The sequence below is a fragment of the Thunnus thynnus genome, chromosome 14 (assembly GCF_963924715.1).
Source record: "Thunnus thynnus chromosome 14, fThuThy2.1, whole genome shotgun sequence".
NCBI lineage: Eukaryota > Metazoa > Chordata > Actinopteri > Scombriformes > Scombridae > Thunnus > Thunnus thynnus.
Genome location: NC_089530.1, coordinates 27,532,483 through 27,552,601, shown reverse-complemented (window position 1 = coordinate 27,552,601; position 20,119 = coordinate 27,532,483). Strand labels below are relative to the sequence as shown.

Genomic DNA, 20,119 nt, shown 5'->3' with positions numbered 1-20,119 from the left:
TTTCCTCTGCATGCTTGTTGCATTATGTCATGATCTGTTTTTCTGACACAGTGCTGCATTCACGTTGTGGCTTTACATGATGGTTTTTTTTATGCGTTTCGGTCAGAGAACCGTGTTTAACTCTACCAGTGCCGCTTATTATACCCGAGTATCAGTGCTGCTTATTGTCAACCTGCACCGAAAATCAACTTGCACTTGGTTTAATGTTTCATTGATTAAATATTCTAAAAAACATGGTTCCCAACCTGAGATACATATGAAGGGTCAGAAGACAATTACAGGAATAAATAAGCAAAACATGTTTCTGTTGCACAGCGTTATACTTTTTCCTGGCTTCCCTCTTATTGTTGCTTTTTTTCTTGTGAAATACTTTAATATTTTCTCCTCTTTGGGACCTAAAATGAAGCAAATCTGAGAAGGAAAATTAACTCCCTTGTTGAAACGCACACAATTCAAATCCATACAGAGTCCATAAACTGTGATGTCGGGTCCTAAGTAGATGTGGTTTCATTTGAGGGCTTCACAAGCCAAAAAGTTTGGGGGCCACTGGTTTAAAACCAGCCTTTAAGTTTTCTGCCAAGAGAGCAGATATTAAAAAACTGAGCAAGATGAGTGCAGTTATCTTTATTTGTCCACCTGCTCTTCTTGTCACTTATTCTAATGATGATAAAGTGCTTTAATCTCTCGGAGTCCAGAAAAAACCTCACTGGGAGAAAAAAAACATACACTGCTAAGTTAGTTTTGGCTATTCAATTCCCAGTTTTGCACTTAAAATTACATGTGATTGGTATGTTTTTTATTGTTTCAGCAACCCATAATTGTCGGGTTCTTTATTGAAAACACTACGAAGACATGAGGGAATTTGTTGTTGTGGTTTTTATTATGATTACCACAATTTTGAGGCCACAATGTGAACTCAGCAAGAGACAAATCAGTCAGCTTATGCTCACTGTTCATCTGTATGTATGTGGTTATGAATTAAATGTATTGTGAAATTGGTGTTTTATGGGGGTATTAATATTTCTAGCAGGCTGCTATAACGATCACCGCTGCTGCTACACTAGCAGCTCCTTCAGCAACTTGGCATTTAAACTAATTTTCAGTGGTAGTCACTGTCACAGTGTGGTTTATTGTGGCGCCTGGCCAAGATCTTCTGTCCTGTTTATACCCCTTGAGTAATCAAATACTTAGCACATTTTTAAATGAACCAATTATGAAGTATTGTGTCACAGTTGTAATGTAATTTGTCTGTCTTGTAGGACTTGCAGTTGGAGTATGGGCACGACTCACCAAGTCTACTGGGAGGAAACAAGTAAGTCTCCTTCACTTTCTGTCATTTCCTTCTCTTTATCTCTCCAAAACCTTCATTTTTCTCCCTTTCTTTTATTTGCAGATACAGATGTCCTAGTTTTTTTTTTAACTGTCTAGATTGAGGGAGGTTGTGGACAAAGAAAGAACCAGAAAGTGAGACAGGGAGAGTTTTCACACTGTAGGTTTGATGATTTATTCAAAATTGCAGCTCGAGGATATTCTGTGAACTGTGTGTTTGCTTTGTAAATAGAAAGCTCAGGTTCAGATCGGGACAGGTAAATGTCCCCCCATAGACTTGCACGGACTTTCTCAAGCTTGTAGATTGTCAGTCTCGACGAATACGTTTCAAAATCAGATCAGATTTTTCTGACTCTCATTTATACTTTTCTCTTCTCTTGTTCAAAAAACAGGAGTCTTCTCAAATCTGTGGAGGAGGAGTTACAGCAAAGGTGAGTCAGACCCCTCCCACATCCTGATTCACCCGGGGCCTTGTAATTTGCCAGTGTTCTAACCATGCCCACCCATCAGCCAATCATTGTTAACTGCAGGACTAATTGGGCCAATCACACGCAACTAACGCTGTTGTAATGACTTCAGGCTGCTCCGGCTGTCAGCATTTTGGATTCTTCTGGGGTTTATTTTCCCTCTGCAGCTTGCTTCACGCTTTAATGTCATCAGGAAAAGGCTGTGCTTCATAGGAGCTTCCTGCAGAGCATGGCTTACACACACACACCCACACTCACACACACTCATGTGTGTGCACATACCCACACACATGCACGTGTATGCAGTGTTTTTAGCCAAAGCTGCAATGGTTGTCTTTAGTAATTATACTGGCAAGTCTTTGGAGAAATTCTTCTTCTTTGCCCAAAAGATTATGATGATCAGCGTTCTTGTTTCTTTGTCGTTTTCTATGAGACAATCTGATACGACAAATGTGTTTCACTGAATTCTTTGGTCTACATAGTAATAAAGTTTATACTATATAAACAGTAGGTAGTAAGTTCTCCTATAAACACTCCCTTTTATGCCTCTAGTTGGGAATTTGTTTGATTTCATGCACAGAGTCAGATGGATAAAAGTTAGATTAAAAGTATCTTATTCTGCAAGGCTGTTCAGGTCCCTACAGTTGATTTAATTTGAGTTGCTCCCTCCTTTTTATACTGTTGTTTTCTCCTTTTGGTGAACGGAGGTAATAGTAGCAGAGAAGACAACAGCGATCTTATTTCAGTCCTTGAAGTTGTTACATGTTTACTCCTGTTTCAAAAAAATGTTGGGGAGTCAGTGGGTAGTCTACAGACCTCTGTAAATGCAGTTCATTGTTTGTTTTAATGTTTACAAGTGCATCTGAGATGGAGTACCTTCCAACATTTGACAGAATGTCACAACAGACACCTGAAAAGTAGTTAAAGTGTCTTTTTCTTACTTAGCTGTGACGGACGCCTCATCTGTCATTTATTCTGATGTCATAAACTGAGCCACTCTGGTATTCCTAAGGGAGATGAAACTACTAACATTTATTTATAAATGCCTTTAGACTGAGGTCTGCTAGTTACCTGTCCATTGCTTTTCTAGTTTCCTATCCTGTAACAGCAGGTTTGTATAGCTTACCTATCTAAATACAAGAAAAAAAAGTTAGTATACTGTATGTGGCGTGGGATTAAAAGTTCTAGTTTGATTGGATAAATGTACAGTATATTCACTTTGAATGACACCATCTCAGTTAATAGGTGTGCATAAATTTAACAGCCTGTAAGTTATCCATCACATAAAGATGCAGTTTGCCCAGATATAAAATGCAGGCTTTGTTATTACTGTAAACTCTTCAATAAATGCCATTGTTTTTGTTTAAATAATGGCTTGGTTTCAAAACGTAGCTGAGGTGTGGCTGGCGCAAACAAAGAAAAGGCCGGCTGCCAATAAAACTTCGAAAGGGAGACAAATTACCTGTAATATAATGGTTCTCAAGGTAAATACAATATAAAGTATATTACCACTAATTCCATCAATACAACCGAGTTGTCACACTCACCGATCTACTTGGAGTATCTCTTTTTTAATATAAATAGTTTTTAATTACTTATTTATTTAATCACTTCTACTTTGCTGTTCTTTTGATCGGTGTTAAGCTACTGTCAGTGATATTCATCACTTCCTGCAGGGTTATTTCACATTAAAAGCCTTCCACTGGCTTCAAGGGCATCATCTATCCCCTTCCTGGTAGACTTTTACTGTGAAACATCTGCATGAAGTGTTGAGTTTCGTTGACTGTAGCTTAACACTGATCAAAAGAGCAGCAAAGTAGAATAGAAGTGTTTCTATTAAAAATGAGAGAGATTTAGAGTGGAGTGGTGAGTATGATGTAACTCACAAACCAGAAAATGATCAACAAAGGTCTGTCCTTAATATAAGCCAGTTTCTGGTTCTCTCAATAACTTTAAATTGCAGCCAAGTTTCTATGAATTGACTGAATGTGGAGTTAAATCTACTGCAGAGGTGTGTGTAGATCTGTTAGGACTGTAAAGGTTTTAACAGCACAGGTGTGTCTGGTTGTAGAAGGAATCAGTAGTGTATTGTGGTAGAATTTCCCTGGTTGTTCGGGTCTGTAGGAAATTATGAGTGATTTGTTCCTTTCAGATGTGTCCATATGTGTCTAAAGATCAAGGGTTAGAGGTAGTTTGTGGATCAAGCTTCACTCAGCTCTCCCTCCCCTCTCCCCCCATCCTCCTCCTCCACCACCTTCTCCTCTTCCTCCTGTTGTCATCTCCTATCTCCTTTGCTTGCTCCCTTTCTCCCTTAATCTCCTCTACCCACCCCTACCCTCCCTCAATCCTCTATTTCTGTTCTCTTCCTCCCCTTCTCCTTTCTTCCTCAATCCCCTTACCCTCCTATCTTCACCTCCTCTCCCAGGGGCCATGTGGCACACTTAGGGGATGATGAGGATGAGGATGATGATGGTGCAGATGATGATGAAACTCACACTCAGTAAGTTCTCTCCCAGTCTTAGCTGGAAGCCTCTCCCTCCTTGTCTCCTCATCTGTGCCGTCATCCACCGCTCCCCCCTTCCCTCCTCTTGAAGAGGAAAGGAGAAAGATGAGGATTAGTGCAAGGAGGAAGGCTTCCTGTTTTTCACCACAGTTTCATCCACACATCTCAATGCAGCACACCCCGCCATCACGCCACATATGCCACCTGTGTTTGCGTGTGTGTGTTTTTACAGCCTGTGTGTTTTCCATGCTGTCACTTCTGTGTCATGTGAAGTTTAATAGCTACTAACAGTAACCCTAACCCTAAAGACTCACCTGAAGGCTGTTAATATAGGAGGATTTTTTTTGTTTACTTTCAAATTATTTTTATTTTACCTCCAAAAACATTCAATACAGAATAAAAGGAAAAAAAAATGATGGAGTCAGGTAGAGTCAGGCAATAACTTTACCCACTGGTAGGGCTAAAAACCGCAGTATTAAAGAGTAGATTGTAGCTACATGTAAAGCTACACAAGCGACAAGCTTCTGGCATGTCGTTTCACTGGGTTTTAATTAATTTCTTGTTGCATGGAACATGAGGTCTGGATGCAGTGTTAGTGCTTAGATAACTCATCCTCATGACCTTGACTTCTTATACGCTGTTGTCTTGTTTTGTTTTCAACTCGCACCGCCCTCTGTGTGCCTCCTTGCTGTGTGTGTGTGTGCGTGTGTGTGTGTGTGTGTGTGCGTGTGCATGTGTGCGTGCGCACTCATGCTGCTTTCTGTCTTCTCCTGCCTCTATAAAACTGTACATTTGGCGTTCAGCCTTGTCCCTTGTTGTATAAAAGCCAAATGTCTGCGGTGGACCAGAATATTCTCTCTAGACAGAGATTTTCCACTGAAGTCAGAAAGGCCGTAGTGCTTTATATTTTAGGCTTTTTGCTGATAGGCACATCCAGAACACAGCAAAATGATTGCAACAGTACGATCAACCTGGAGTCTTAAATTCAATGCAAACAACAGTAGTGTAAAATGAAGTTGAAGCAAATCACTTTCTCCATAAATATGTTGAAAAAGCACCAGGAAATCAGAAAAATGGAACTCGCACTTCAAAATTTGTGCTCAAGTGCACCTTCCTCAAGCTGTTAAAGAGGATTTACAAAAACATAACCATCAATATAGGCCTGAATATTAGCTTTTAGCAAAAGCTAGCCATGCTCGCTAGCTACGCTGCTATGCAGCATCGTCATAAAAACATAAAGTCAGTTAATGCTGTAGCTCTTAGTCAGAAAAAAAAGCTTTCTGTGCTTTCCTTTTTATAAATGCTAAACCATTATTGATCCGGCTCCAGAAAATGATCATGGACAAGTTCCTTCTACATTCTTAGTTACATAAGTTATATGTGGAGGATCAGTAGATTTAGAGAGTGCGCCGTTAAAAATCATTACCAAGGGGTGCTACCGTGGCTTAAGGGTTCAAATGCGGACCACAAACTGCATAATGTTTAGTGTCCGGCCGGTTACTTTTGTCATATATATTTATATATATATATTTATATCTCCCTTATTTCCTGTCATCTCTCTATTGTCTATAATAAAGTCCTGAGATGTCCAAAAATACTTTTCAGGTGCTTTGTTGCCAACTTCAACAACAATCCTGTCTCAGTTTCTGCACACAGGTTTTTTGTTAGCATCGTTTTATTCCATTTGTCATCCCCCCCCAACCACCATGTTTCATTTCCGATACAGTATCTGTCCTTAAGCTCAGAGGTGGGGCGATGCATCAAACACAATGTAGCTTTTTATGTCCCAGCCTTGTCTGTGAAAACTGTGTCAGTTACTGATCTACTTTTTACTACATCAGTTTTTACTGATTTACATTAAAGGGTAAACCATATCGCCGTTGATCGCCATTCAGCCGAATCACTGTGACTCATTTTTATTGGTATTCCAGTATTTGTGTTTTCATCGTGATTGACTTCCAGCCTCTGTCCATTTTGATCTATGTGTTCAGATTTGTTCTTTGTCTGTCAGTTATTAACAAGTAGTGGCTCAAGAAGGCAGAATGGAAAAAGTCTCTGCGAATATAGTGCTGGTCTGCTGGAGATTATATATTTTTTAAGGTATTAAGTAGGTGCTTAAAAGCCTTAAAATGTGGGTTTTCTTGATTCAAATAAGAAAAGCATTTCAAAAATTGCTCAATAAAATATTCTTTTATATTATGTTGAATTTTTGTTGAAGTGTTGGAACTTTATGAAATGTACTTGAAGCAACACTGGCTGTAGTCACATTTCTCAGTTTTTCAGTATCAGCACTACAATTCTCAAAGACTTTACAATTGCTCCATCTGTATTTTTCCTCAATGATCGCCAGTGTGGCAGTCCCACTTTGTACGTAGTGAATAACCTTTTAAAGCAGTTCTCCCATGTCTGTCTCAGTTAGTGTCAGGCTCTGGCTATGCTTGTCATTTACAAGTTTGTATCTAACATCTGATCACTCCATAAAGTACTACTACTAGTGTTTGTCTGGATGCACGATGACTCAATTGAAATTTCCAAGACTAGATTTTGAAATTGTAAAGTTTCAGTGTCATTGCACTTCATTGCCTGAATGTAATCCAGCTTATTTGCCAAAGAACAGTAGAACAATAGATGTGTAAACCTCTATTCCAAATATAGCTTTTAAATGGCAAGTTAAACCATAGCCTCAGTGGTGACATGTTGACAAATGTTTATACTGTTTTCAGTATAAATCATATTTGTAATAAACTGTAGTTTTTTCTGATTTATGAGTGTATTGTCAAGCAAAGTCTCAGTTCTTCTGTTTTCTCATTCTTTAGTAAATCAAGCACTATCATGAGACCAAAGGTCCCACCCCCTCTTCCTCCCAAGGTATGCACAATTACTGGTATAAAACAGTCACGGTTTATTTTTTATGTGGGATTTTACTGCCCTGAATATGAGAAATGAGCTGACTCTTTGTCCTTATCTGTGTTTCTCTCCAGCCCAAGTCCATCTGCTCGTCCCAGCAGCAGCAACAGCAAAAACAAGACGATAGCCAATCACACAGCGAGGACGACGGTGGAGGGGGAGGGACCATCAAACGCTGTCCAGTTCCAGAGACGCCGAGCCCCGCCAAGCCCGCCTCCAACGTCCCCCCGCGGCCCCCGCCCCCGAAGCTGCCGCCCCACCGCCGCAGCAGCCTAGGTAACGAGAGCTTGAAGTGCACGGACGTCGAAAACTCTGCCCCAGAGGATGATGGGAGCTTTAGGCATTTCTGGGAATGGCTCCACACGCCTCACACAGAGGAGGAGCTGGAGGAGGCATGGGAGGTGCTGAAGGAGGTGAAAGAGGAGCAGGAAAAAGAGGAGGAAAAGGAAGAGAGTAAGAGCAGCCGATTGGTAGATTGATAGTGTCCACTGACCCTGTCATCCCCTTTGATTGGTTGTGTGGTCACCCATTAGTCAGTCCTCGTAGTCTTATTGATTTATTTGTTCCATGAGTCCATTAATAATAGCGCTTTTTTTTAATTTCTTTGCTTTTATTTCCTTACGTCCATCAGCTCCTGCCTAATATGATTGTTTGTCTTTAAAAGTCATCTTCTGTGAAGTCTGATTGGTTGTTTAATCCAATCGATCAAAAGCTAGTAGTCTGCTACCACTCCCCCTCACTTCCTAGGAGGAAGAAGGAAGAGGAGAAAACATCGTCCTGGCTGATCAGATGCATCTTAAACTCAATTTTTTCCCATTAGTTGATTCACTTTTATTAGATTGGGTATTTCCTTGATATTGGGGGGGGGGGGGGGTAACTTATAATAAACAAATATTAAGATGCTGTAAAGTCTAAGGAGATGAGTTGAATCGTGGAGATCAGAAAACAGATTGGAAAATATGGTTTATTTTATCAGCATTACCCTTTAATTGGATGGAAGACAAAAAGTAGAACAAAATATACAGTCATGCTGGAATCACTGGTTCATTAAGCCTTCTGCAGGCATTAACAGTGTTACACTCTGTTAATGCATACGTGTGTGAAGATGTTTTCCTCTTGGTCATGACAGGAAATATTTCTGTTTATATCCACAGAGGTTAGTCACTGTAAAAAAAAAAAAAAAAAAGTCTCATTATTTTACTACTAAATAAACCAAATCAGAGTGTTTGGACAGTGTTGATTACTTGCCAGTAGTGTTAGTAGTAGACAAACCTACTAGCCATTACTGAAAATTGACCAATATCTGGCAGGTTGTACGTGGTGCATTCACACCCTCCTTCGCTCATGACTATATTTTGATCCTCTGTGTTCTTCTTGCTAGCCTGCTCCCTCCTTCCCTCCCTCCCTCCCTCCCACCCTCCCTCCTTGCTCCCGGTAGTTTGTTACTGTTTACGTTAAACTCTCCTCTGTGTCTTCAGTCCTGTGGGTTAGATTCTACTCATTGAAACCAACGGTGTGTACGAGAAAATGTCGAGAGTGCGTGGACTGTATCTGCAGTCTTTTTTTTTCTGTTCACTTGCTTTACTTTTTCACCCACTTTCTCTCTCAAACACACAGCTTCATATGCACACACACACACACTCTCTCTCCCCCCTCTCTGTCCCTTACACACACACACACACTCTCTCTCCCCCCTCTCTGTCCCTTACACACACACACACACACACACACACTCCATCAGCCTCCAACACACATTGAGTTCTGTATCTGTTGTTATAGGCAATGGGCTGAACTCTTCACACAATGGAGAGAGAGACAGTCCAGCAGACAGACAGTCCACCATGCCCCCTAGTGTCCCCATACGGAAAGACAAGAAGGATGTTCCGGTAAGCAGACCTGGTGACCTCCTGGAAGAGAGCTCTTTTTATTTTGAGGAGTCGGTTTCTCCGATTCTGAATTGGTTTGCTTTGATGACGTCATTAATAAAATTGTTAACAATGTACATATTGCTGTGGTGCAGAGGGAAAAAACATGCACTCTGATACAGTTGGCAGTATTTTGTGGGTGAGGGATCACATCCTTGTTGTTGCACTAGAGACTCCTGCTGATCAGTCAGGGAAGGAAGGGTGGGATTTGGGCACCTCCTAAGACCAAACAACTGTAATGTTAGCGATGACAAAAACTACACCCAAACCATGCTTTCCTTTTAAAGGTCCATGTCCTCATTGTGGAGTTTCAAACCACTGCTAAGAAAAACTGGGAGTGCATCATTTTTACCTTCTTGGTCTAATTACTTGTTTTTGTTATAGTTATATTTGAAATTCGCATACGTTTTTTTTCCCGTGATTGTTCATAATTTAATACTGACTAACTCCGTGTGTGTGCGTGTATCTTTGTTTCCGTGTGTCTTAGAAGCCAATCAGTAACGGCCTCCCGCCTACACCCAAAGTCCATGTAAGTAACAGTCTCTTTTTGTCTCTTTTTGTTCTCTATTAGAACATTTTTGTTTTATTATACCAAAAAAAATGTGTAGCTGAGGTATTGTGAGTCATATTGTGTAGTGTCATTTTGATCTGGGGAAGTCTGGGACTCAGTTGGTTATCTCCAGAGAAAGTAAATCAAATATGGACAACAAACTATTTACTTTAAAATTGCTTTAACAACCCTGTAGGACATGTTTTTATTTCATCACGGTTCCATCACTCTCTGAGCAAAAACACACTTAAAGGATGTCAAACTTTTAACCCGTTCCACCATCATAATCCGCAGAGCGCATCCTTTGCATTGCATTAATTCACCACCTCCTCCCATTTGTAGATGGGTGCGTGTTTCTCCAAGGTGTTCAACGGCTGCCCTCTGAAGATCCACTGTGCCACTTCCTGGATCAACCCTGACACCAGAGGTAATGAACAGCAAACAAGATAAAGAGTGATGAATATGTCGTCACAGCAGGGGTGTATTTTCTGTGTTGTGAGCTGTTGCCTTACTCTAATATGTGGTATAATGGTTGTGTTTGTGTGTGTGTGTGTGTGTGTGTGTGTTTGTGTGTGTGTTTCAGACCAGTATTTGATATTCGGAGCTGAAGAGGGAATTTACACACTAAACCTTAACGAGCTGCACGAGACATCGATGGAGCAGGTGAGACTGGAGATCACACATTAATAAATATACTAACAGTAATATACTTTATGGAAATGTCTTTGACTTGCTTTTTATTTTGTTTTGTAATTTTTAGTGCAATATGTTTGTAATTCCTAAATAATTATGCTTTCCAGTGGTAGACAAGTATTGTAAGGTCCTTTCTTTGAGATAAATTATTGTAATTATATTATAATTTATAAATACATTAAATCATAAACTACTTGACTTATAACACGGTGTTACTTTGCTTCTCTCTCTACTTTGTAAATGTCTGCAGCTCTTCCCTCGGCGGTGCACCTGGCTGTATGTCATGAACAACTGTCTTCTCTCCATATCTGGTGAGCTAAAATACGTCCATCTCAATTATTGACTCTTCGTTATTGGTGGTTATTACCTCTTGCATCCTCAATAACTCATCAATAACTTTTTTTTCTCAATGTTCTCTATTCTATTCCAGGAAAAGCCTCCCAGCTGTACTCTCATAATCTGAGTGGTCTATTCGAACAGGCCAGACAGTTACAGAAGTTACCAGTAGCCATTCCCACACACAAACTGCCTGATAAGATGATTCCCAGGTAACTCTCCAAACATGAGGTCCAACCTATCAGTCAACACAAAAAAATATATTTCCTTTTACTGAAGTCATTTGGTCTGCTGAATTCTAACCATAATCTTATCTTTCTTCAGTCATAGAAAATGTACATATCTGTTTATAATTTACATCCATATTTGAATCATCTGTGTAACAAAAATCTTTTTTGAGTGACATGGATTTCCTCGTTTGTCTGTTTATAGGAAGTTTGCTGTGTCCAATAAAATTCCAGACACTAAAGGGTGCCAAAAGTGCTGCGTAGGTGAGTCAGCTAAATGATATCCTCAGAAAAACTAGCATGGTGTTATGTTGATTATAATCCTTGTATTTATCCCATAGGAAACATATTATACATACATTAATAGCACTGTCAGTTTTTAATATAAGTCTCATCAGTACGTGATGAAACTTACAAGTGTGTAGAAACACAGTTGTGCAGTTTAATGCACAGAAATGAAGCCACTGTTAAGTGTTACCATGATACAAATTTACTGATACATGGTGTTGTTTCCATGCAGTTCGCAACCCGTACACAGGCCATAAGTACCTGTGTGGAGCCTTTCAGTCCAGTGTCATGCTGTTGGAGTGGGTGGAGTCCATGCAGAAGTTCATGCTCATCAAGGTCAGTGTGATTTTTTTTTTATTGTCTTCAAAACTCCTCATTTGTGTTTCCTCATGTTTTTATTTTTCTCCTGTCTTTAAAAGATGTCAGCATGCTCTATGATAGCAGACTAAGACTTCCCTTTCTCACCTCCTTTATCCTCATCTTCTCAACAGAACATCGACTTCCCGTTGCCATGTCCGTTGGAGGTCTTTGAGATGTTGGTGGTCCCGGAGCAGACTTACCCTCTGATCTGCGTGGCGGTCAGTAAAGGAACCGAGCTCAACCAGGTGGTCAGGTTCGGCACCGTCAACCCCAACTCTACCTCCTCCTGGTTCACAGAAGCAGGTGAGAACAGCATGACCAGCTCTGTAATGTTAAAATAATACAATTTAATTTGTTCTGAATGGAAAACATGCTGTACAGAGATGTTTCAGATGTTGCCCATCTTTCTCTCTGCAGACACACCACAAACGTGTGTGATCCACGTCACGCAGCTAGAGAGAGACACTATCTTAGTCTGCCTCGACAGTGAGTAACACACACACATTTTTACACGTCTCTGCATTTGCACTGTGCAGCTTCACTTACTTTTAAGTCATAATGCAGAAGCTTTTGCAATGGATCTACCAGACTTTTTACTCACGCCGCTTCCTCTCTCTCTTCCCCATCTTCCTCTCTCGCTCCCTCTCAGGGTGTATAAAGATAGTGAATCTCCAGGGAAGATTGAAATCCAGCAGGAAGTTGTCAGCTGAGCTCACCTTCAACTTCCAGATCGAATCCATAGGTAAAGAAAAAAAACCAGCCACATTTGTATATTTTCAAACACAAGAACATAAAAAGGAGACGATGCGGCTCCAGGCTCTGAACAGATGTCATGAGCTAAAAGAATGAAGGACATTTCTTAGAAATAAGGCAACTTGATTTGAAAAGTGGATTTAACTAATACAGGCTTATTTGTAAATCCCTGTTTCTGCAGTTTGTCTCCAAGACAGCGTGCTGGCCTTCTGGAGGCATGGCATGCAGGGACGGAGTTTCAAGACCAATGAGGTGAGACTGATACTGTATAAGAGAAAAAAGTGCACTACAGGTGACCTTTAGACCATGTCTTAAAGTATAATGATGTTCACTTCTCGGCATTTTGGTGAGACGTTACTTAATCTCAGACTATAATATTTGTATTGTCATTGTTGTAGCTACTGAATTCCTATAATGTACATAGATAAATGGAGAATAATGTTTGGTTAATAGTGTCGGTAGGTTTTTCATACCCGCTAAACTAAATTAAGGGTAATATTTTGAGATGAGATGCTCCAATCAGGCTTTTTACAGCGGACGCTGCTCACCACTTCAATGTGATTATAGTCGACCAAGCACGAGACGACATTGCGGTTGCCGTTGTCGCCCCCAAACCATCTATATTCTTGTGACAGTAATGCAGCCCCACACTTGATGATGGTTTTTTTGTCATAAGCTTTAAACTGAAAAGCGGTACAGTAAGAGATGGCTGCACAAAATCTGATTTCAAACACTTTGATTTCACACTGTGGACATATGAATCTGATACAATTCTCCTTTAGTTCTGTTGGCCTGTAGCATGATGTCTGCTCCGATTATTACTTAATGATTCTCTTTTTCTCTTTCTCTGATGTTCTTCAGATCACCCAGGAGATCTCTGACAGTACACGCATCTTCAGACTACTGGGATCGGACAGGTGAGAACACACACACACACACACACACCAATCAACCCATATCTCCTCCTAACTTCATACACATCACACACACACAGTTAGGTCTCTGTTAACATCCTCTCTGATATTTTATCACTAAAGAAATGCTGACTGTAGAGATCCAGGGGACAGAGGCCTCGCTCTGCCCAGGTACACTCACTGCCCGCTGGCCACAGCTGGCCCAAAAACTCTGCCTCTTTCTGTCGGGAATTCTGTTGATCTGTTTATTGATTGGGAGCATTAAGGCTGTTTGAGATGAAGAGAGAGTGTGTCTGAGGAAATTACGCCCGATTTTTTTTTTGGAGATTTTACCTGTTGAGTGATGAGAGCATGAACACCAATTTTATCTGTATCAGTAAATTCTGTCCATTTTGTTGTCAGGGATTGGGAAAACCTGCACAAAATCTAATAGTTTTGAGCTACCAAGAACTAATGATAGAGTAATGGTGTCTGCTGTCTCATCACTCAACAGCTGAGTCTCATTGAATTATGATGTGTGAATGTGTGAGCCTTTTAAAAGAGTAATTAACAGCTTTCTCACAGTTTTCCTCAGGGTAAACAGAGAATACTTTGTGAGGGGTTTAGTGTCAAGTCATCTCCCTCTGCTGCCTTTTTTTTTTTTTTTTTTTTACAAATAACAGGGCTTTTATAGGCTTTGACCATATCCTGTGTGGGTTGCTGGCTGTCCGGGGTCTTAACTATGTCTTCACTCTTTACATCACTCAGTGTTGTATTTATTTTATCAGAAAAACTAATAAATTGCTGAAGCAGGCTGGGCTTGTTCATTTGTCTGGGATTTAAAATCAAAACAAAGACTGATTGAATGTTCTGCTACCTTTTTCTTGAAACTAAACTGGATTGTGTGTGTGTGTGTGTGTGTGTGTGTGTTTTTGGCTGTGTGTTGTTTGTATTACAGGGTGGTGGTGCTGGAGAGCCGGCCTACAGACAACCCAACAGCCCACAGCAACCTCTACATCCTGGCAGGCCATGAAAACAGCTACTGAGACACACATATACACACACGCACGCACGCACACACACACACACACACAAATAAACACACTCTTTAAACAGCCTACCACTAATGCAAATGAGGGGGTGAGCAACCGGGAGACACACTCACCCCAACCATACCGCTAACCCCCCACCCCCACAACCTCACCCACCTTCTCACCCGGGCCTGTCTGCAAGTGTGACTGGGAGACGAGCAGTTCATGGGTGCAGATGGTGGATTTCCAGTTCATTCAAAATGCGCCGCAGTGTTACATGTGTGTCAGTTAAGCGTGTTGTAGAACGGCAGTGGGTTGTTGACCAGTTTCTGACAGGGCGAGGGTTTAAAAAAAACGCCGGTCTGAGGCCAAGATTTCGCTCATAAAGGTTGGAATTTGTGTAGAAATAGTCTGAAAGTCTGATCTCTTCTCTGCACCGTTTAAGAGCGACTTCAACCTAGAATCCTTCTTGATACCACCCACCTTCCCCTGCACAATGCATACTGGGAAAACCGCATCCAGCACAGAAGTTTGACTTCAACACTACTTCTACTACTAGTTCTACACATACTACTACTACTGCTACTGCTACTAGCGCTAGAGCTTCACAGAAGAGCCATCTTGCACAGAAAACCTTCCCTTCATTGTTCTTTCCTGTCTCCTCTTTCCTTTCTTCCCTTTTTTTTTTTAAAAAAAACTACACCTTTATTTATTGTGGCATGATGTAACTTTAACAACCAGGATGGCTTTCCTGTTTTATGTGTTTAAAAAAAAAAAAAAAAAAAAAAGGATAAAAAAAGAGAAAACAGACTAAAAAGCTTCGCCACCTCTGCTAGCATCGAATTCCGATACCCGTCACTACACCACACAAGTGCTTAATTGACCTCTATTTAATTGTTGTAAATATAAATGTAGTATTTTTTTGACAGAGACGAACACTAAAAAGACTGGTCGTGTAGATAGGCGTGTGTAGAGTTGCTCTGTACAACTGTGGAGACAAACAGAGACAGACGGACATGGCGGAGTGAGGGGAGGGGGGGCGGGAGGGGGGGGGCATAAATTCACTTCCTAGTTCCCTGATCATGTGACAAGGAAGGATCAGGAAGCAAAGACCCCGGCAGTCTCCTCAGGTGGACAGCTTTAGTAATCCGATATAATTCTAATAACGATCGGGAGCTCAGGATTGGACTGAGCGAACACAGGAAGCAGCACTGATTGGTCATTTTCTTTCTGCATGCGTCACCATCATAACTTCCTGCTCGTTTGCACCATAGAAACTGTCGCCAGGGCAGCGGATGTTATGAGTTCATTTGAGTTTGTTTCTCCTGTTTTTGAAATCATCCTTTTTATTTTTATTTTTTTTTAATGCTATCCTAATCAAAAGGCTTTTTTTTTTGTTTTTGTTTTATCCTATTTTTATTTTTATTGAACCACTGGTGTTAAAAATTTGCACAGAGAAAAAGGTATTTGATAACAAATGTGATGTCATTATAATATATGACCTTGTGTGTATGCACAGTGTGTGTGTGTATGTGTGTGCGTAGACATAGAATATGCACATACGAGTGCATCATGTACAGATCTGGTCTTTAACAAGTGACAGTTGTGATTCTGTTCGAGGCTTCTTGAAAAGAACAGATGTTAAAAAAACAAGACAAAAGCTGAATTTACACAGAAAGAAAAATCATTACCTTACTTATACCAATACAGCTGATATATATTAGCCATTAGCTGTAATTCTAGCATCAAATTTAACTCGAGTGGAATACGACAGGGATGAAGTTTGCACCATATCAAAATATAAAAACACAAGGACGTTTTTCAGTTAAAATCATGACATAAAATTACTGAAGTTATTTTATTTCTTCTACTATGATTGATCTGGAACCATTTGAATAGAAAACACCTCCCATCATGTACTTTAAAGATGATAAAACAAACATTAAGAATTGTTTTAAAAATGCTAGTTGAAAAAGATCTATCCAGCTAGGACAAGGTCACATTTTAGCTCGATGGAACATATTTACTGAGTAAAATAAAGAGCTGAATGCTCAACTCCCATTCTTAGCTAGCTTCTTTTTAGCTAGCCTCGAAAATTGATTTTTTTTTTTTTCATTTCTCTAAGAAGCTAAAACAAGATGCCGAGTAAATAAGTATCTAATACTGTTCTGGACATTCAACTTTAAACACAGTCATAAAAAAACAATAATTTTGTTAGCATTTAACACCTCTGGTGAGTCTTAACGCAGAGAAGCGCTGTCACAGTTTCATGGCAGCTGCAGTTGTTCAATGCTAACAAAATAACTTGTTTTATCTTTGTTAAGATCATGAGGTGCTTAGGTTTTGTTATCCAGTACAGTAATTGATACCCATTTAGCTTAGAATATAGACAGAAACCTTAACTATCATGTTTCAGCTTTCTCAGAAAGAATAATGAAAGAAACTCATGTAGCAACAAATGCTAGTCAGACCGAAGCTAGCCCAGAAGCAAGTCATGTCTTCAGCTTGTTTGTAGATTTTTATTTCTGTGTAAAAAAAAGTTTTATTCATTTTAGTAATATTTGGATACGCTTTCAACTTCAGCGTCCTTTGCTGTGACTTTTTAAAGGCCGACGTCTGTATGAGAGATCACACTACATGCATGTAGACGTGCACTGTGTGGTGTGTAGAGAGTCCACATGTGGCAGTACACTACCAGTCTTTACAAGCTGTGACACAGGTTGCTTCGGAGGAACGTGAACACTAGTTTTTTTAGCTGAATCCAACTGAAATACTATCGCTTAAACGCTGAAATCTTGCAGAGCTGAAACGTTTGGGTTGAATTTACAAGAGGCCCATTTTCTCATTCATTTTCTCCATAGATATCGCTCTATAATCTTATAACTGAACCAACACAGAATATATTCAGTAGAAACAAAAGCAAAGTCTCGCAAAGTTAATGAACTTCTCTACACAAGCAGCATTGTGTGATTTCATCAGATCAATTAGTGAGACTTAATACTATTAATGTAATATACTGTTGATATAGAAATGAGTGCTATTATGGCAACAGTGATATCTTTGGTTAAAGGAATCTAATGGGAGGTGCAGCGTTTTAGAAGAACCTGGGAACAACCTGATGATACGCACACTAAAAATACTTCTGCTGCCATCTAGTGTTTTATACTTTCACCTCCACTTCACTTCTTTCTATTCCAACTGTAAGAGTGATGCAACACTACACTATGAAGCAAAAAAAGCAAGCTAAAAATTTAATATGTAGTCAAAAAAAAGCTCACATCCATCCACAGTATTGTCATGGCGAGGCTAGCTATGGACTAAATGGGGAATTCGTTCATGGATGAGGATATTTCAGCTCTGTATGGACTCATCGCTGAATGTTAGAAAGTTGGTTGTAAATGGGACGTGTCGCCATGCAACTGGGCTGACAATGAAAGAGCGTCACCTGTTCCTGTTGACCTCTTAGTACCTAGCTAACATGGCGGTATGTCCCTCCTCCAGACTTGACAGGAATCACACCTATGCCCCTACACACTATTTCACTCCATTTATGTGGGATTTATTTGTGGATAAACAGATCCTCTTACTGGATTCCAGCTCCTGATGCTTTGTTGCACTGCTGTGGTGAAGTAACTAATACAAGCATAGTCTAGTTAAGTGTAGAGAGCTTGAATTCACTGTGGGGAAACATCTTCTACTTTTCTTGTGTAAAATGCCCACGTGATTGTTGTTTTGCACCTGCAAGACATTTAGATAGCACACTGAATTGCCATCTAATAAGTTGGGAGTGAAAACTGTCTTCCTCTTTAATGCCTTTCAAAGGACTCCAATAGTCGTCTGTAATATACCCACACATTAGCCATGGAGGAGTTAAATGTCTAAAAAGCTCAACTGTGCTGCCAGCGGCTGAGGTTGATCCACTTTCAGGTCAAGAAATTAGCTCAAAGCAGTAAGGAAACTGGTTAAAACCGCAATTCTCAGCATATTACTGTTAAAAAATTGGTACAACAACCAGAAATTTTGCTCTTAAAATACTTTTATAATCCAAATCAAACATGGAAATAGATTGGCATTGTTTTTAAATTGCCTTGAAAGTGAATCACCACCTTTAGATTTGCTAATACATGTGCTCCTAGCCGACACCCATTATTACAGACTGGCCAAACTTTCTGAGCTGCAACCATGTTTTATTCACACAATCAGGTTATTGAACAAACTTATTTTTCTTATAAATCTGTCTATTCAGTGTCAACAAGAAATAAGGCATGCCAAGTATGCTACATAGCCTCATATTTACGTTGTCAGCCATTAAGACTAACACTTTCATGTTCGGTCGGTCAAATCGTCGTGGAAAAATGTATCACACATTCCTTTTACGTTCGGGCTCGGTGAATGTTAAAGAGCATATATTTTTTAAAGGATTTTACATTTTTTTAATGTAATGCCAAAATATGTTGTTGAAAACTTTTATGGCCAAATTTAGATTGAGTCCAGTCAAGTCGAGTGAGTCTACCTCATGGTATGTCCTAGATGGAGAAAAAAAAAAAGGAATTTGTCTGATTTGGGAAAAACAGCCAGTAACGGTGTGTAAAGTTAGTATCAATCAAAACATGTCTGTGTCCTCAAAAGTTACTTAAACATCACATGAAGACAGTGAATGAGATATTCCACTGAAAATGACTTCAAGGTTTTATTTTAAGGTTTTTTGTTTTGTCCCAAAATATCCTCTTGTTACATTTATTTTAACCCAAGAAAACTCCTTATGCAGATACTGTAAGTGTTTATTTGGTTGAAACAGACTAATCAAGCAATCCTAAAATCTCACATGATTTTTTTTTTCTATGGTAACTTTAGAACATTTAATTTTGGGGGGAAACTGTCCCTTTTGCAGAACAAAAGAAGCGTTTTTTTTGGGGGTTGAATGATGCTCTGTTGACTCCTAACTTCTGCCATCATAAACACAAATCTCCTAAAGCAGGTGCCAACATGGCCTTCCATTGTAGGCTTACTGAAATGTTAAGAAGTCTGTGTTTTATAATCTCAACTAGCCCTGGGTCAAATCCTGTGAAAATAATTCATGAGTGTTGTTTTAAGATGCTGTGGATACCAGAAGTTTCTGCCGTTACAGACTAAATTGAGAAAAAGATCATTTACATACTCTGACTCTCCGTTCAGTAAAGCTCACCTGAGCGGAGCTCCGAGCAGATTAAAGTAAACACAGATGAGTTATTTGCAAAAAGCAGTTTGATCCAGGTCTCCTCCCGATCCCATAAAAAAACACAATAAGTCTGCTCTGTTCTGTCGCTATTACATCACCGTTGTCTTTTGTTTTTGTTTTGTTTTTTTTTCATAATGCACACGTTATGAAATGTATATAGTGTAAAATAAAAATGGGTTTGTTTTACATACTGTATAATTGCCTATATTTTGTTTCAGAAGTGTAACAGATTTATGAGATGAAAGGTTAACACATTAAAAAGAAGGAACTGAACCAGTGGGCTCTTGTGGTCGTCATTTCTGGTGACACTATGACATGTCACGGCAGGAATAACACAGGTGTAAATAATGAATGATGGCTGAATTTCATTTAGCTGCTTTGGTTTCAGAGAAACGGACATCGTTTATGTTATCAGTAACACCTGTGCTTACCCTCCTGATCCCTGCTGACTTTGGCCTATTTAAAAACATCTTCCCCTAAATTGTTCTACTTTTCATCAGCTGAAAATTGATGCTCAAATTCAAGTTAGTGCTGTCTAATTACCATACCTTTTTCTAAGACAATGATTCACATGATGTGAACCTGAAACTAGGTCCAGTTAGTATCATCCAGCATCAAAGCATTTCCAACCCAACCTGC

At 39.7% G+C, this 20,119-nt stretch overlaps 1 protein-coding gene across 11 annotated transcripts in view; it reads left to right on the top strand.

Annotated features, from left to right (window-relative positions):
* LOC137197398 (mitogen-activated protein kinase kinase kinase kinase 3-like) overlaps positions 1–19,753 on the top strand; it is a 46,653-nt gene extending 26,900 nt beyond the window's left edge. For 3 of the 11 annotated variants that reach the window (XM_067610789.1, XM_067610788.1, XM_067610790.1), the window contains 19 exons: positions 1,260–1,312; positions 1,722–1,760; positions 4,222–4,296; positions 7,116–7,167; positions 7,281–7,482; positions 8,986–9,092; positions 9,619–9,660; positions 10,024–10,108; positions 10,265–10,344; positions 10,625–10,685; positions 10,805–10,922; positions 11,143–11,201; positions 11,458–11,561; positions 11,717–11,888; positions 12,003–12,071; positions 12,235–12,327; positions 12,520–12,590; positions 13,200–13,255; positions 14,190–19,753. In XM_067610789.1, coding sequence (XP_067466890.1) covers positions 1,260–1,312; positions 1,722–1,760; positions 4,222–4,296; positions 7,116–7,167; positions 7,281–7,482; positions 8,986–9,092; positions 9,619–9,660; positions 10,024–10,108; positions 10,265–10,344; positions 10,625–10,685; positions 10,805–10,922; positions 11,143–11,201; positions 11,458–11,561; positions 11,717–11,888; positions 12,003–12,071; positions 12,235–12,327; positions 12,520–12,590; positions 13,200–13,255; positions 14,190–14,277 — 1,626 coding nt within the window. In that variant the 3' untranslated portion in view covers positions 14,278–19,753. Of the gene's footprint in view, positions 1–1,259; positions 1,313–1,721; positions 1,761–4,221; positions 4,297–7,115; positions 7,168–7,280; positions 7,660–8,985; positions 9,093–9,618; positions 9,661–10,023; positions 10,109–10,264; positions 10,345–10,624; positions 10,686–10,804; positions 10,923–11,142; positions 11,202–11,457; positions 11,562–11,716; positions 11,889–12,002; positions 12,072–12,234; positions 12,328–12,519; positions 12,591–13,199; positions 13,256–13,375; positions 14,148–14,189 lie in introns of those variants that run through there. The other 8 variants (XM_067610780.1, XM_067610779.1, XM_067610781.1 and 5 more) reach the window with 8 other exon arrangements.
* The last annotated feature ends 366 nt before the right edge of the window (positions 19,754–20,119 follow it).